Below are 18623 nucleotides of genomic sequence, written 5' to 3' on the forward strand. Positions count from 1 at the left end.
TGCCTGATCTGGTGCTTATGATCTTATGGAGCTTATGGACCACCGTCCGCCTGGGAATTATCTGCATCACGCACAAAAAATATGACGAGGGGAATTCCAGCTGAAGGGATCTCGGTATAGAAAGACCGTATGGTCGTGCATATAATTTTTAGAACTGGAAGTTGCAAGCAATAATCAAGCTCCATGCAGACGACACCTGCAGCCTGAATTGTATCATTTCGGATGAGAGCCACATTTAAATACTGCTACTGCACCATTTGCTGCATGTGATAGCATGCTTACTCACTAAACTGGATTTTAGCTAGTGTAGGTGAATCAGGCCCAACTGGGTTCAAATTTAAATATTAAATCATTGTAAATAATTGAACAAGGACTTTTGCACATGTCATCTCACACTTGAGCCAGAAAGTCAGTATGTCTGGGACAAGTTATTTTCATGTCCCTCCACATACATTTCAGTCTGCATTGAAATTTGGCATGGGGCATAGTTGAAGTAGGAACATGCTTCCCTCTTTCCAACGCTCAACATCTTGCTTCCCTCTATGAATGGAATAGAAAATAGTAATTTCGAATAGCTTTAATAGTTGAGTATTAACAAAGGGATTGCCAGTTGGGGAGATATGCATAAATCAAATATTTTTTGAAGGATAAGATTCAGGGGTAAAATGCTCCCTGTTCGCTTGTGCCGGCCCATCGGTCGTGTTCTGTCGGGCTCTCTGGTAAACTTCTCCCAAAAATTCACAGGTACAAATTTCAGACACACACACGTTTGAAAATTCAAAACAATGTTCTTTATAATGAAAAGTCACTTAAACCATGCCCTCTTTTAGTATAGCAAAGAGCACTCGTCTCCAAACAAACTGGTAATTTGTACAAGTCCCTTATTAGTTCTGTGATACTTAGCTTGCAGCTGTGAGGCAATTCAAAGTCCTTCTTCTTTCACAAAGTGAAACACACTTTGCCCTGGTTTAGTTTCAAAGCGGGGGGAAATCAGCACACAAAAGGTCAAAGTCAGTAAAGCAGTCACGAAACACAATGGTCAGATAATCCTCCACAATGGCCAAACCCACAGCCTCACCCAACCACAGGTGGCCTCATTTTCTTTGATAATAATCTCTCAGTTGTTGTTGCCTATGCATCGCTCTCTGCATGAGTGGCTGTATCATTAACTCTTGTTCTGAATCCAAGGAGGAGCTAGATAATTGATCTCCTTCTGAGCTGTCTGCCCCACTCTCCTCCTTCCTGTCACTCATGTCTTCTTGGTCAGAAGAGCCTTCATCAGCAGATTCCACTGGGAGCAAAACAGGCCTGCAGCATGTGGATGTCTCCCCCACATCCACAGTCCTTGGAGCAGGAGCTGGGCCAGAGCTAACCACAACAGGTCGTAGAAGAGCCAGTCGCAAAGGGAGCTGTGCCCACCTGCCTGGACACCACCATTTGGGTTCTTTTACCCTCTGCGCATGCGCAAAGCCTTCTGTATGTGTGCAGACGGTAGAAGAACCCAGATGGCGGCACTCAGGCGGGTGGGTGGAACCTCGCGCTTCCTTCGCACACCAACTCTCCTACAGCCAACAGGCGTGAGCAAACCGGGAGCATTTCACCCTAGATAGATTGTCAAACTAATCGAGGAGGAAAGAAGTCAAGTCAAATGGGAAGGAACCTAGGTGCGTGCCACAAGAGTTTTTGTGGTGTTCCAGGGAAGATAATGGAAGAATAATGGAAATGTATATTATATAAAAGTGAAAACCACTCACGCCGTAATCACAAAATCTCCAGAATCGTAAAGCCTACAAACTTGAAATTTGCCACATATGTTCCTCTTAGCTTCTAGATGCTCAATTTTTTGAAATGATCATCTGAGGGGGATTAGCATGAAAAAGTATCCAGACAGTGTCAGCTTGTATACAGTGATCCCTTGCCACTTCGAGGTTCACCTTTCACGGTTTCAGTTCAACATGGGTTGCTGAAAGACCCAGAAGTGAGCGCGGATGGCGGCGGTTTTGCCTTGCCCGAGTCAGACCTTCTCCCCTAACCCAAGCAGTAACGAATGGAGGATAGGCTGCTTTAAAGGCTTGCAGCTGAGTTAGCCGGTCCTGGTGGCGGCAGGGGACGGGGGGGGGGGGGGGGAGCTAACTCAGCAGTGTGGCTGCCTTCTCCCTGCCAAAGTGATGCTTTGCTGCTGGGTGCGGACTGGAGCCTCCGGGAGCCCTCGCAAGGATTCCCAGAGAGAGAGAGACAGAGGGAGGGAGGCAGAGAGACAAGAGGTAAAGAGAGGGGGGAAGTGAGGGACAATGTGTGTGGGAGGGAGAGAGACAAAATCTTACTTCATGGATTTTCATTTATCGCGGGTGGTCCTGGAACATAAGCCCCGCGATAAACGAGGGATCACTGTATAGAAGTTTCAGAAGCAAGAGAGGCTTTCCCTATAATTATCTATTTGGGAGTTTAATGTCCTCACCATAAAATCTTCACTTTTAACAGAGAGAAAAGTATTCATTAAAGAATGAACCTTGTTTAGAAATACTTATTACATTTGGTTTAAGGACATAAAGATTGAAGCAGTTCAGCAATAACACAAGCCATAATTGTGACTGGGCAGGGTAGTTGAGTAAACTAACTGGGAGGAAATTATTTTTCTCAGGTATCTTGCTCCTTTATCAGTTACAACCTGTGCCTAAAGTGTTCGGTACATTTGCATAATGCATGTGAGTCACGTGGTACAAAAGCAATACCTAACTAAAATATTTATAAATGAGTTAAGAAAGAAGTGGGATAGGTGGAGAGGAATCAAAATATGAGAGCTGTATGAATTACTTACACATTTTAATTCTTAGAGCCCTACATATTAAAAAAAAGATAAGCTATAAATCTGTCATTTTTTTCACATCTGGATCCACAAAGCAAAGAAGCTCCTCATATTCTCCAGATCACAGAAAAGTGTAAGATTTGTCATTGAGTAGTTAGTAAATACCCCAAAGTTTGTCATTTTGGGAAATGATTTTTAAATAGCTGATTTAGCTACCTGTACAAAAAAAATCTGTTGTATTGTGATAATGTTTGCTATATTAACTGTACATTAATGTTGTCATTTACGTAAATGTCCCATATTTTATTAACAACATGACACTTGGTTAAACTTTGCAGGTGGTGTAAGGCTTAATAATTTAACACAAAACAAAATGGGCTATATTTTACTCCTCAATTTTTCTACTTATTGGATTGAGAGTAATTTAGGCAAAAAAATTGTCTTAAAAAGCGGTTCAGTTTAGTGTTATGGTCAATAGTGAAATCCATTTTTTTTACTACCGGTTCTGTGGGCCTGGCTTGGTGGGCATGGTGTGGCTTGGTGGCCGTGGCTTGGTGGGCATGGCAGGGGAAGGATACTGCAAAATCTCCATTTCCACCCCACTCTCCGGCCAGCCAGAGGTGGCATTTGCCAGTTCTCCGAACTACTCAAAATTTCCGCTACTGATTCTCCGAACTACTCAAAATTTCTGCTATCGGTTCGCCGAACTACTCAATTTTCTACTACTGGTTCTCCAGAACCTGCCAGAACCTTCTTAAGTTCACCCAGTAGTGGTTAAAACATCAGGCTAGAAACCAGAGACTGTGAATTCTAGTCCTGCCTTGAGTATGAAGCCAGCTGGGTGACCTTGAGCCAAACACTCTAGAAAGTAAGCAATTGCAAGTATTTCCCAGGAAAACTTGCCAAGAAAACTGCTGCCCAGGCAATCTCCAGGAGTCAAAAACTCAGTGAAAGGCCTTCCTGCACTTGCACGCCTGCTTTTAAAATGCTTTTGTGAAATTACAAAATGTTCAGTTTGCTAGTCTGAGCATTCTTCACTCTGGTGCTCTGAAATTGTGTTGTGGTATATTCCCAGCTCATGGCTTCAGTGCTAAATATGGTTTTTCAGCACACGTATTGATAGCGCCCTGAGCTAGTCGTGGCCTTCAGGAGCAGCACTATGCTCCCAAATGCCACAATTTGCTTGGGGCACCATTGCCACGCCAAAAAATGTCTGCTGTGTGGGAGAGCACAGAGCAGGCCGTACGGCCGGAACTCGGGGCCGCCCGGCCTGCGGACCACATGCCATCTTCTCTTCGTGAGCAAGGTGGAGGAGGCCCCATAAAGTAAGGGATGGGATGGGCGGGGCGGGCCGCGAGCGGTGGAGCCACTGCAAATGGCAGGGTGGAGGGAGGCAGCGAAGTAGGTCACTTACCTTATTTTCAGTCTTTTTTGTTTCCGTGCATGTGCAAAAGCAAAAAAAGCCAAAATTTGGCAAAATCTCATGTGCGCGAGGATCCTCACGCGAGATCTGGCTTCTGCGCATGCACGGGAAGCTGAACCTCACACCGGGAGCGCATGTACACTCACTCCATGTTCCGGGAGCATGGGGGTGATGGTTGCCCACTGCTGGGGTTTGTGCACATGTGCACATGCTATCTCACATGCGTGCACCCTTTTGCTCTAGGGACTCTTATTTTATTTTATTTTAGTCAAAAAGCTCCCAAAACCTAAATTCTTAAGTGGTCATTTCAGTCTAGGCCTTTCTAATGAAGTTGCAGGACCACAAAAATGCATCTCTCCCGCCCCTGTAACTTGACTGAATGCCGCCAAGAAAGTCGCACCAGGGAAACAGCTGCTGCAGCTAAAAAAATGCAAAGAGAGTTCCGACATGTGAATTACAACAAGTGGACACAAGCACATTGAGAAAATCTGTATTTAGTGTTTGTTGATTTATTTACTTGGGCAAACAACTCTCCCTGTTTCGTTGAAATCCATGCTGATCTCTGGCAATAAGAAACTTGACCACAAAGAAGACCTCTGTGACCAGGCACCCACCACCTCTTTGGGCTGGAGCCATTGCCCACCCCATTAACCGCCTTCTTAAAAAAGGGCAACAAAAAAGAATGCCACTCACATCTGCTGAGAAGTCACTCCCCGGCCAAGCTGAATGCACCGTTTACCCTCCTGGGCCCTAGGCTGTTACTACGGTTGGCAGCACTGGATGAACTTCCACTGCTGTGCACATCCCCTAGGCAACCCTTTCCTCCAGATCCTTTACAAGCCTAGGACTCTCATAGTGGAAGTGCTAGCAAATATCACCCTGCTAATAGCATCAAGGGAGAATCTGCTTTGGGACCTGTGGAAGGGAAAGATAATTCGCACAGATCGGCCTTGTTGCCATTAAAGAAGTTTCCTATTAAGCAATGAAGAAAAGACTTTCCTGTATCACACCTTAACTAGTAAAAGTTAATGTGAAAGCTGTCGATGTGCATTTTTGTGAAGGTACAAAAAGCATGGCATTGCCATTTAGTGCTTCTTAAATCAGGTGTCTCCAAGCTGGGCAACATTAAGCCTGGTGGACATCCAACTCCCAGAATTCCCAAGCTGGGGAATTCTGGGAGTTGGAAGTCCACCAGGCTTAAAGTTGCTCAGGTTGGAGACCCTTGATTTAAGAATCTGGAGAATTCTGGGAGTTGACGTCCACCAGGCTTAAAATTGCCCAGGTTGGAGACCCTTGATTTAAGAATCTGGAGAATTCTGGGAGTTGACGTCCACCAGGCTTAAAATTGCCCAGGTTGGAGGCCCTTGATTTAAGAATCTGGAGAATTCTGGGAGTTGACGTCCACCAGGCTTAAATTTGCTCAGGTTGGAGACCCTTGATTTAAGAATCTGGAGAATTCTGGGAGTTGACGTCCACCAGGCTTAAAATTGCCCAGGTTGGAGACCCTTGATTTAAGAATCTGGAGAATTCTGGGAGTTGGAAGTCCACCAGGCTTAAAATTGCCCAGGTTGGAGACCCTTGATTTAAGAATCTGGAGAATTCTGGGAGTTGATGTCCGCCAGGCTTAAAATTGCCCAGGTTGGAGACCCTTGATTTAAGAATCTGGAGAATTCTGGGAGTTGGAAGTCCACCAGGCTTAAAATTGCCCAGGTTGGAGACCCTTGATTTAAGAATCTGGAGAATTCTGGGAGTTGATGTCCGCCAGGCTTAAAATTGCCCAGGTTGGAGACCCTTGATTTAAGAATCTGGAGAATTCTGGGAGTTGGAAGTCCACCAGGCTTAAAATTGCCCAGGTTGGAGACCCTTGATTTAAGAATCTGGAGAATTCTGGGAGTTGATGTCCGCCAGGCTTAAAATTGCCCAGGTTGGAGACCCTTGATTTAAGAATCTGGAGAATTCTGGGAGTTGACGTCCACCAGGCTTAAAATTGCCCAGGTTGGAGACCCTTGATTTAAGAATCTGGGGAATTCTGGGAGTTGGAAGTCCACCAGGCTTAAAATTGCCCAGGTTGGAGACCCTTGATTTAAGAATCTGGAGAATTCTGGGAGTTGACGTCCGCCAGGCTTAAAATTGCCCAGGTTGGAGACCCTTGATTTAAGAATCTGGAGAATTCTGGGAGTTGATGTCCGCCAGGCTTAAAATTGTCCAGGTTGGAGGCCCCTGTCCCAAATGACCCAACGAGTGACTGATTTGTGCATGTTTCATTGGGTGAGATCCAGTTATCCTTGCTCGTGTTCAATGGATTAGGGTGGAGGATAGTTGGGCATGCACCAATCAATTGGGCAATTTAGCAGAAGCAAGTTCCAGATATAAAGCTGGTATGAAAAGCATTGTTTTTACCCAATCTCCACTTCGAATAACTGAGCTTTCTATCACAGAGTGAAAGGCTGAACAAATAATATCATATTTTCAGAGGTTTTACCAGATGCTTTGCTCCAGCTACAGATCAGGATCTCTCAACTATACAGCCTTCAACTTAGCAATATCCATTCTGCAGTACACACTCTTTCTGACAAAGCTCTTTCCCAGCCAGCAAGATAGGTGCCGCCAGCTGTCAGAACCATTCGAGTTATTTCTGCAATAGAGGCACAATCACACCTGACAACTAGGTCATACCATTTATTTCCCCCTACAGGGAACTGTAGAGTCCTATGTAGCTTTGTCGTTGTCTTCAAAATCACAGCATGTTTGCTCAGACCCACAAGGGGAATTGGCCAGTTCCTTGGTCTTTCCTTCCTTCAAAGATGCACTGGATGCAGATAACGGCCTCACCTGGGCACGCGATCTTTAATATTCAAAAGCTAACCTTTTTGAAGAAGCGATCATTGCAGAAAGAAAGAAAAATGCCATGAGGCGACTAGGGTCTTGAAAGGCTTCTTAGCACGCACAGCCAGACCAATCCTTGAATATAGCTCATCTGTCTGGAACCCACATCACATTTCAGACACAAAACACTCTAGAAAATGTCCAGAGATACTTTACTAGAAGAGCCCTCCACTCCTCCACTCGCAACAGGATACCCTACGCAGTTAGACTTACAATCCTAGGTTTAGAAAGTTTAGAAGAACCGTTGTACCTACCTGATTGGTCTTCTCGATGCTCTGGAAGGAGAGTCCAGTATGGGTTAACCCCAATCCATGACCTAAGCATAGCCCATAAAATCATCTGCTACAACGTCCTTCCAGTCAACGACGACTTCAGTTTCAACCACAACACACGAGCGCACATCAGATACAAACTTAAAGTAAACCACTCTAAACTTGACTGCAGGAAATATGACTTTGGTAACCAAGTAGTTGATGCATGGAACTCACTACCAGACTCTGTAGTATCATCACCTAACCCCCAAAACGTTACCCTTAGACTATCCACTCTTGACCTCTCCCTATTCCTAAGGGGTCAGTAAGGGACGTACATAAGTGCACCAGTGTAACTTCCGTCCCCTGTCCTATTGTTTCTCTTTTACTAGTATCATGTATATAATAATAATAATAATAATAATAATAATAATAATAATAATAATAATAATAATTTATTAGATTTGTATGCCGCCCCTCTCCAAAGACTCGGGGCGGCTCCCAACAATAATAAAACAGTGTGACAATGTAAACAAATCTAATATTAAAAAACCATCTAAAAACCCCTCATTTAAAAACCATGCAACACACGCATTCCACACATAAAGCTTTAAAAAGCCTGGGGGAGATGTCTCAATTCCCCCATGCCTGGCGATATAGGTGGGTCTTAAGTAGTTTGCGAAAGACAAATATAAACATTGTTATATCTTTGTATACTATCAATACGTACATGACAAAACAAACAAACAAATATAGGGAACCTTTTAGGACAGTGGTCTCCAACCTTTGTGGCCCGGCTTGGGGGAAGGAGGAAAAGGGGAACTGGAAAGGGGAAAAGAGGGACTGGTGTGCGACACACATGCAACTCTTACACAAATCGAGGGCTGGTATGCAAAGAGGTCCACTTGCACACTGGGCGCCCACCGATCTGCTTCTCCAAGCTGCTCCTGCAGGCCCAATTCCAAATAGGAGACAACCCAGTAGTGAGCTGCTGCCCAGAAATTGGAGCCCCTGTTTGAGGGCATCAGAGATTGGGGACTCCTGTTTTAGGACATTCCTTCTGCTGGCAAAGCCTTGCCAAATAAGTCCATGAAGGGTTAGGGTCCCAGCAGTAAATTCAGGAGAAAGGCAAGTCTCTTTTCAGGCAGATTTTAAATATTGTGCATGAACATTCTATAGATATCTATTTCATAGCAGACACATTAAGGACATAAACAGACAATAGGGCGAACTCCTAATGAAGTATGCTTGAAAAATCAAGCATCGCTGTGAACCAAATGTATGTAAAAAGGGACACACGTGCAGCGATGTCACAACTTCGACCCTTGTGTATTTGCAACCTGACGTTGAATGCAATTATTGAACTCGCACTACTAAAAGAGACCCATTAAGTAGCCATTGCTCTAGTGCTTATAGATTTATATCCATAATTTGTCATAATAGATTACCCTCTCATCAATATTGTTGACTAAAATTGTTGGCTAAAACAAATACAGTATTGCTTCTACTTCTGTACTTGCACGACAGGGGTCTCTGTACTTTGCCAGAATTTTATTCTCAAATGATTTTGTCCTTAAAGTCTTAAGTTACTTTTTCAAATGTTTTATTTCATTCCTGAGGAAGTGTAGGACAAAACCAAAGAATAAATCAGGTTCTAACTACAGACTAATTTTCTAGCATTTGAAAGAATACAAGCTGTTTTCCCAATTTACTGTAGCTGGAGCCACATACCAATTACGGTCAATTTTGAAAAGGTCGTCTGTACTATGTGCTCAGATTTGAAACCCCTCATTGACGGGTTCCACAGTGTTCCTTTTTTATTTATAATGCACTGCTTTCCCACACTATTCTGAGATCAATCCATTCTAAGTCATCTTCTAGGACTTCGTGATGTCAAGATGACAGTCTCCTTGAATAATAATTTGTTCAGAAGGCAAAACGGATACAGAGCCAAAGCATATACAATTAAGCATGTAGAGCTAGCGTATTTTGCGGAGTCGATACAATGTTTGGAGGTCAACTGAGATTCTGACAGGCAAAGTCAATGGGGAAAATGCCAAAAGGGTACATTCGTACACAATAGCGTTCACGCGTTGCCAACATTAATTCATTAATTAATTCATTTGATCTTTATGCCACCCCTCTCCGAAGACTCGGGGCAGCTTACAACATATAAAAAAGAAAATACAATATGCAAAATCCAATTAAGTAAAACTAAATAAACTACTCTAAAATCATTAATTATATTAAAGATCAATCATACCCATTCAAACAACATTGTTGTTGCATAACATTTATTTATTTATTAATCAGATTTGTATGCCGCCCCTCTCCGCAGACTTGGGGCGGCTCACAGCAATAATAATACAATGTAAACAAATCTAATATTTAAGTTAATTTAAAACCCCATAGTGCAATGCCCTCCTTCACACGCATGAGAACAACCCCCACGCTGTCCCCTGTGCATGCACATAGGCCTCACTGAAACCTCCAGAGTTCCGCTAGGCCCGTTGGGCTCTTTTTTGCCATCCCAGGGTTCGGAGGCTTTCCTGAAGCCTGGGGAGAATGAAAACAGACAAAGAGGCCAAAAATTAGCTGGACAGAGTGCGTATGCATGCTGGAACTGACATGGGGCAACACCCTGCATGATCTCAGATATGGCTTCGGGTGCCCTAGGGCAGTATTTCCCAACCTTGACAATTTGAAGATATCTGGACTTCAACTCTCAGAATTCCCCAGCCAGCATTCTGGGAGTTGAAGTCCCAAGTATCTTCAAGTTGCCAAGGTTGGGAAACGCTGCCCTAGGGGGCATGTGTGCCATAGGTTTGCCATCACTGTTATATTCTATTTTATTCTATTCTCTAATCTATACTCTATGTTCTACTTTTTTTTATTCTATACTGTATTCTATATTCTATGTTCTAGTCCAGTGATGGCAAACGGAGCCATATCTGCTGGCACACGAGCTGTTGCCCTAGCTCACCTCCAGCATGCGTGTGCTGGCCAGCTGATTTTTTACTCGTACAGAAGCTCTGGGATGGTGTTTTTGGCTTCCACAGAGCCTCAGGAGGGGAGAGGGCATTTTACCCTCCTCCAGCTCCAGGGAAGCCTTTGGAGCCTGGGGAGGGCGAAACATGAGCCTACTGGGCCCACCAGAAGTTGAGAAACAGGCTATTTCCAGCCTCCAGAGGGCCTCTGGGGGGATGGAGGAAGCTATTTTCGCCCTCCCCAGGCATTGAATTAATAGCATGTGCGCGCACTCTTTTGGCACCTGATGGAAAAAAGGTTCGCCATCACTGTTCTAGTCTATATTCTATATTCTATCCTTTACTTTATTCTTTATTTTATATTCTATTTTATTCTATTAAGTCAATCTAACAGTGGACGTTTCTAACCTACTGTTTATATGCAGGATGTGCCAAGAGAGAGACCTCCTACTGGTCTGAGCAGGCAGGCAGTTACGGAATCACTAAAACAAGACGTCTGTCCTTATACTCTCTACAGGCTAATGGATGCATTTGGAAGCAATTTAAAACTCTTGCTACCTTGGACTCAAATTGCATTAGGGCAGCCTGAGTCACAAGGCCCCCAGCACAAGCTCCTTTACCTCCCGCTGCTGTTCCACTACCGCCAGAGATTCAACCCGACAGACCTGAATGAACGAAACCCCTTATAAAAAGGCTGACTTAGATCACTAAGGCATCTATCTGTGACTGCGGTGACTGGCAGCTGCTCTGAAAATTCCACCCAGGCATCTCTCGCTCTCTCTGCCCTACTTGCTCCCTGGCTGGAATTTTTTCCAATCGGCCGGAATCTGAGCCGCATTCAAAGCTGCCTTCATTCCCTTTAGCAACAAAGTCACCAGGTGAACCCTGACAAGATGGGGCCAAAACAAGCCAACAAAAAACAAGAACAAGGGATCAGCGTTTTCCATAAAACCCTGGACTTTGCCCAAAGACAACTTTATTTTTAGATTGTTTGAGTAAAATCCTCCAAACAGCTCGTGAGTTTTGGATGATATTTAGTACCAAAAAAAAAAATGAGTCAAGAAAACAGAAACTTGGTCAGAAGACAGAAGAAAACATCTGGAAGAAGGCATGGCAGGCACTATGCAGAACGGGTGAGATGTTGGCACTTCTGGAAACCCTAAAATTACTTAATTTCTCCTCCCAGTCTCAAAATACTCTTCCCCCCCCCCCCAAAGCCCGCAGGAAGAAAAATCTCCTTGTCACGCTGCCTAGAGTTGCACAAGGAGCTGCAACATAATCTTTGTGCTGGAGTTCTAGCATAGTTGGAACTCCGGTTCAGGGTTGGGATCGCTTGAAGGCTGCCGTCATCCCTAATCTTTTGACAAATCAACTGTTCACCGTTGGCCGGCCAGACCTCAAACTCGAAATGATCAAGGCCACGCAAAAGTAGCTCAATCCAAGGTAAAATAAGTTGCAGAGTAAGCTTTAAATACGTAAGGGAATAAGGCAGAGTTCCTATCGAGCTAGCCAACAATAACAGAGAGCGAGAGAGCTCACGATCCATAAGATGAATCTCCATAAGCTCAGTAAAGAAAATCACATAAAGTCAGTTTAATACAAGATTGCAATATTTACTAAGAAAGTAGGTTGCACAAGAAGGAAGAACATCCATGGGGAAGGAACGCAGCCATGGAAATAGAGCAGTGATGGCAAACCTATGGCATGGGTGCTACAGGTGGCACACGAAGCCGTATCTGCTGGCATGCAAGCAGTTGCCCTAGCTCAGCTCCAATCTTCATGTGTGTGCCAGCCAGCTGATTTTTGGCTCATACAGAGGCTCTTGGAGGGTGTTTTTGGCTTCCAGAGAGCCTCCGGGGGATAGGGGAGAGTGTTTTATCCTTCCCCGGCTCCAGGAAAGCTTTGGAGCTTGGGGAGAGAGCCTACTGGGTCCACCAGAAGTTGGGAAACAGGTCATTTCCGGCCTCCAGAGGGCCTCTGTGGTGAAGGGGAAGTTGTTTTCACCCTCCCCAGGCTTTGAATTATGGGTGTGGGCACTCATGCATGCACGCTGACACGTGTCCACATGCTTTCAGCATCCGAGGGAAAAAAAGGTTCACCATCACTGAAATAGAGTGTGCCACTTAAATCACACACTATTCAATATTCTGAACTTTTGAAATTCCATCAAATGGCACTGAAATACTTTCCAGTTAATGTTCAGAGTCCTAATGATGAAAAGACTGTACTGGAGGTTTACATAGCACAACATTCTGAAGCAGCACTTGGGTCTGCACACTTAATCTCTCTCTGCAACAGACAGTGTGTGAAAAGTTGAGTCTCAGACAATCACCTAACCCTACTTGTTCTCTTACGGGTGGAAGATCTGAGCCCTGATATAATCACAAAGTCAATTTAACTGGCTCAAATGCCCACATCATAACCACTTATGGCGTAAAAGAATTGACTCCAAGCATAAAAACAGTAAGCAAAACTTTCAGACCAGTAACTTTATCACCAATAAAAATGAGTGGCAAGCATCTAAAGTACTTTTAGCAGTGTAAAATAACATGGAATGCTTTTTAATTCCATTCTGATTTTTTAAAAAACACAGGTTAACATTGAATACCAGCTTCTCTTCAAATCACCAATAGGAACTCAAAGGGAAAATCTTCATAGGCACATGGATGTTAGATAGATAGATGATAGATAGATAGATAGATAGATAGATAGATAGATAGATAGATAGATAGATAGATAGATAGATAAGGTAGGTAGGCGTTGTGGTTAGCTCTGGCCCAGCTCCTGCCCCAAGGACTGTGGATGTGGGGGAGACATCCACATGCTGCAGGCCTGTTTTGCCCCCGGTGGAATCTGATGATGAAGGCTCCTCTGACCAAGAAAACATGAGTGACAGGGAGGAGGAGAGTGTGGCAGACAGCTCAGAAGGAGATCAATTATCTAGCTCCTCCTTGGATTCAGAACAAGAGTTAATGATACAGCCACGCATGCGGAGAGCGATGCATAGGCATCAACAACTGAGAGATTATTATCAAAGAAAATGAGGCCACCTGTGGTTGGGTTGGGCTGTTGTAATTAGTGAGGCTGCTATAAATAGCAGCCTGTGGGTTTGGCCATTGTGGAGGATTATCTGATCGTTTGTTGTGTTTCATGACTGCTTTACTGACTTTGACTTTTTGTGTGCTGATTTTTCCCTGCTTTGAAACTAAACCAGAGCAAAGTGTTTTTCACTTTGTGAAAGAAGGACTTTGAATTGCCTCACAGCTGCAAGCTAAGTATCACAGGACTGATAAGGGACTTGTATAAATTACCAGTTTGTTTAGAGACAAGTGCTCTTTGCTATACCAAAAGAGGGCTTAGTTTAAGTGAATTTTCATTATAAAGAACATTGTTTTGAATTTTCAAACGTGTGTGTGTCTGAAATTTGTACCTGTGAATTTTTGGGAGGATTCTACCAGAGAGCCCGACAGAACAGTAGGTAGGTAGGTAGGTAGGTAGGTAGGCAGGCAGGCAGGCAGGCAGGAAGATAGAGATAGACAGAGAAACAATAATGAGTGAATAAACAATTGAGAGACAGAGAAAGAACAAGAGAGAGACAGCGTACAAGAGAGAGAGAACGAGAGAGAAACCACCAAGGCAATATTGAAGTCACAATTCCTGGTAATAATCCAGTTTGCTGCTCTGCAGTCTCTTTTAATGAAACACAAATGCTGAGCTGGCAGCAATAAAAATATCTTCCAAATGGTGTTGCTTGAAGGCTGCTTTTATGTTAAGCAACAATAATAATAAAAAAGTCCTGGTGGCTTTTCCAGTCCTATGGTAAAGTTTCCTCATAGTTTCAACTCATTTGCTTGGCAAACAACATCGGGGTTTCACAACAGAGAAAGTCCAAGTCCATCTGATGGAGGCTTTCCCTCCTTTTAATCATTTCTTCAACTTCAGCTTTGGGTTTTTTTTCCTAAATTTCTTCTCCTGTCTTGGTTCTACGGTGACTTCTGATTTTCTCTTCTTGTCACTAAGGTAGAATATAATACACAGATTATAATATACATACATTGGGGCCAAAGTATCGCTAAAGCTAACTTTAAAAACTAACTTTCTGCTGGTGAGGTAATATCTGCATTCCTCTCAACAGCCAAGCGCTGGTCAATGGTAAGACTGTTTTGCTAATTTCATAGAATGCTACAGGTAGTCCTTGATTTATGACACAACTGGCACCAACACTGCTGCTGCTAAGCAATGCAGTTTTATGACCATTTTCGCCACAGTCAGTAAGTGATTTATGTAATTGTGGAGATCCAAGAACAGCTATAAGTACAAGATCCAATCATAAATAATAATAATAATAATAATAATAATAATAATAATAATTATTATTATTATTATTATTAATTAGATTTGTATGCCGCCCCTCTCCGCAGACTCGGGGCGGCTCACAACAGTGATAAAGAACAATATGTATTGACAAATCTAATTATTTAAAATCTAAAATAGCAATTGTACATTTAAAAAATCTAAAAACCCCAATATAAAAAACATACATACAGTCATATCACACCGTCATAATTTAACACAGTTGTGAATAGCCATAAATCAAGGACTACTTGTAGTAGATAAGAACTGTTGTGACTTAGTTGTTAGAATGTAGTACTGCACGCTACTTCTGCTGATTGCCGGCTGCCAGCAGTTCAGCAGTTAAATTCTCACCAGCTCAAGGTTGACTCAGCCTTCCATCCTGCCGAGGTGAGTAAAATGAGGACCCAGATTATTGGGGGCAAGATGCTGACTTTGTAAACCGCTTAGAGAGGGCTGTAAAAGTACCGTGAAGCGATATACAAGTGCTATTGCTCTAATAGGCCTCTGAGATATGTGAGTGCCCCAACACTAACCTCTTCAGGGTGACTACAGAGGCATCCTGTCCTGCTTTACTCAGCACTTCGTTCCATTCTTCATCGTCCCCTCGGATAATGTATCTAAGTGAAAAGAAAAACAATCTAAACATAAGGTCAACCTGGTCAGAAAATAACGACCTCTGCCATACTAACACATCAAAGTTCTGTGCAAACATCATATCTAGCCCTCAAAAGCACAATCTGATTGGCTCAGCTGAAAAAAAACCCCATAGAAACATAGAAACATAGAAGTCTGACGGCAGAAAAAGACCTCATGGTCCATCTAGTCTGCCCTTATACTATTTTCTGTATTTTATCTTAGGATGGATATATGTTTATCCCAGGCATGTTTAAATTCAGTTACTGTGGATTTATCTACCACGTCTGCTGGAAGTTTGTTCCAAGGATCTACTACTCTTTCAGTAAAATAATATTTTCTCATCTTGCTTTTGATGTTTCCCCCAACTAACTTCAGATTGTGTCGCCTTGTTCTTGTGTTCACTTTCCTGTTAAAAACACTTCAATCCTGAACCCTATTTAACCCTTTAATACAGGGGTCGACAAAGTTGTTCAGAATCTAGGAGCCAGCCAAAAAATTTAGGAGCCAGAATTTTTTTTAAGCAAACTTGGTTTTTTGCCGAGTCTCCACCTGACATCGCTTTCACCCCCTCTGTCTCCTCCTTCCTCTCTCATCTCTTTCCTTCCTCTCCCTCCCTTTCTCTCTTTCCTTTCTCTCCCTTTCTGTCTATCCTTTCTATCTCTCACCCCTTCTCCCTCTTTCATTCCCTTTCTCTCCCTCCCTTTCTCTCTCATTCCTTTCTCTCCCTCTTTCCTTCCTATCTCTCTTTCTTTTTCTCCCTCCTTCATATCTTCTTTCTCTCCCCCTTCCTCCCTCTTTCCTTTCTCCCCCTCCCTTTCTCTTCCTTTTTCTCTATCCTTTCTACTTCTTACTCTTTCTTTCTCTCCCTCCTTCATTCAATTTTCTCTCCCCCCCTTCCTCCCTCTTTCCTTTCTCCCCCTCCCTTTCTCTTCCTTTTTCTCTATCCTTTCTGCTTCTTACTCTTTCTTTCTCTCCCTCCTTCATTCAATTTTCTCTCCCTCCCTTACTCTCTCTTTCCTTTCTCTCCCTCCCTTGTTCTCCCCTGGGGCTGCCTGTGCCTGCCCTGCACCACCCAACACGGACGGACAGCCCCCGGTCGTCGGTTCGTCGCCCCCCACCCCCCCCACGGAGGGAGATCAGGCTGGCGAGGGCGGTAGAACTACGTCACCAGCCACTGGAGGGAGATCGGGCTGGCGGGGGCGGCGAATCCACCTCCCCAGCCGCGCGGAGGGAAATCCGGTAGGCGGGCGGGTGGCCGCGGCTCCCTGCGCGCCCCTGGAAAAGCGTACAGGGAACGGTGCCCGGGGCCGCTTTAGCCGCCCCCCGCTCCCCCCGCCATCTCCCCGCGACTGCCTGTGCCGCTGCAGCCGCGGCCCCCCCCCCCGCTCCCACCGCCAGTGCCCTCCCGCCGGGCCCCAAAGGACACTTGCCGATGACGACAGGGAACCTTCAGCTGGGCGGGCGCTGCCGTGCCGGTGCCTCCGACCTCCCGGTTCCTGCTCGATGCCGCGGTTTCTGGCGCTCTCCTGCTGAGCCCCAAAGAAGGAAGGCGGGAAAAAGGCGCGAAGAATGGAGCTCTCCTTCCTGCCTGCCTTCTTTGGGACCCAGCAGGAGAGCGCCAGAAACCGCGGCATCGGGCAGGAGCGGAGAGGTCAGAGGCACCGCAGCGCCCTGCCCAGGCGCCAGACAACATTTTCTAGGCGCCACTGGCGACCAGGCGCCTGGGTTTGTCGAACCTTGCTTTAATATATTTAAATGTTTCGATCATGTCCCCCCTTTTCCTTCTGTCCCCCAGACTATACAGATTGAGTTCATTAAGTCTTTCCTGATACGTTTTATGCTTAAGACCTTCCACCATTCTTGTAGCCCGTCTTTGGACCCGTTCAATTTTGTCAATATCTTTTTGTAGGTGAGGTCTTCAGAACTGAACACAGTATTCCAAATGTGGTCTCACCAGCATTCTATATAGCGGGATCATAATCTCCATCTTCCTGCTTGTTATACCTCTAGGTATGCAGCCAAGCATCCTACTTGCTTTCCCTACCGCCTGACTGCACTGTTCACCCATTTTGAGACTGTCAGAAATCACTACCCCTAAATCCTTTTCTTCTGAAGTATTTGCTAACACAGAACTGCCAATACAATACTCAGAGTGAGGATTCCTTTTCCTCAAGTGCATTATTTTACATTTGGAAACATTAAACTGCAGTTTCCATTGCTTTGACCATTTACCTAAAGATGAAGAAATCCTCTAAATGCAAAATTGCACCTGCCCTTTGAAAGAGTGTGATTTATTCAGCTTTGGTTGAAATATTTATGCCAGTAAAAATAAAATTGGACCATCCATCCCATACCAGTCTCCAAAATTAGGGAACAGCAGTCACACTCAACATTTAATCATTATTAAAGGAATGTGGGAGCAGAAGGTCAGGCATCAAAAGGAAAAGGAAAGAATGCATAAATCCAGGGCGTCCCTTACAATTAGTACCCAAGGGACCTACTTTTTATGTTATAAACCAATAATACGCATCTGATTTGGCCAAACCTACAAACGCTTCAGAGATACTCTCTGGCTCATTGAAGCCAAACAAATATCTTTCAAAGCAAACCACTGAATTTTAACCTTCCTGAGGCCTCCGAAGAGGCCTGGTGATTTGAAAGCCCATATATAAAGGTAGATTTTGTCTTTTTCTTTTCTGAGAGAGAAAACAATTCAGACAGATTCCTTGTTTCACTATGGAACTATTTACAGAGGGGACTTCTGACACCAATGTTTGGGCCAAATAGCTTAAATCGTTTTAAATTTCCTTAAAGATATTCATTTGTTACAGGGACAAGGGAAGGAGAAATACAAAAAAAAATTACTGTGAAAGATCCAGGTTTTTCAGCTTTCCAATCTCATTCTTGTGTTGTTCTTGAAATTCTTTGGCTGCTTCTTCCTGCATCAGAAAATCCACATTAAAAATAACAGGCACCGTACATGGTTATTTAAAATGAATACACATAGTACAACTCTCAAAACAACAACAAAAAAAAACCTACCGGTAATCAATGATCTATGTTAATCCTAAAGAGCCTGTTGTTTCTTAATGTATCTCAAATAAGATAGTACACCTATTCATTCTAAGTGGGAAGTAGAATTCCCAGGAAAACAAGCTTTTGCTCATGATAATATCATACGTTTACATACTTGGTCAACTGAACAGGTACAGGTATTGCAAAAATTAGCCAAGTTATTGAAAGGAGAAGATAATGCATCTGTCTTCAGAAGTGACCTA

General features: G+C 43.9%; 1 protein-coding gene across 1 annotated transcript in view; it reads right to left on the reverse strand.

Moving 5' to 3' along the window:
- Positions 1 to 12827: 12827 nt before the first annotated feature.
- The window catches only part of NAT10 (N-acetyltransferase 10), a 47686-nt gene continuing 41890 nt past the window's right edge, over positions 12828 to 18623 (reverse strand). Inside the window, exons 27-29 of the mRNA XM_070761045.1 lie at positions 18211 to 18284; positions 15243 to 15326; positions 12828 to 14368 (exon numbers count right to left, since the gene is read on the reverse strand). Of these exons, the coding sequence (XP_070617146.1) occupies positions 14278 to 14368; positions 15243 to 15326; positions 18211 to 18284 (249 nt within the window). The 3' untranslated portion in view covers positions 12828 to 14277. The remainder of the gene's footprint in view (positions 14369 to 15242; positions 15327 to 18210; positions 18285 to 18623) is intronic.

This window comes from Erythrolamprus reginae, chromosome 1 (assembly GCF_031021105.1).
Source record: "Erythrolamprus reginae isolate rEryReg1 chromosome 1, rEryReg1.hap1, whole genome shotgun sequence".
Taxonomy (NCBI): Eukaryota; Metazoa; Chordata; class Lepidosauria; order Squamata; family Dipsadidae; genus Erythrolamprus; species Erythrolamprus reginae.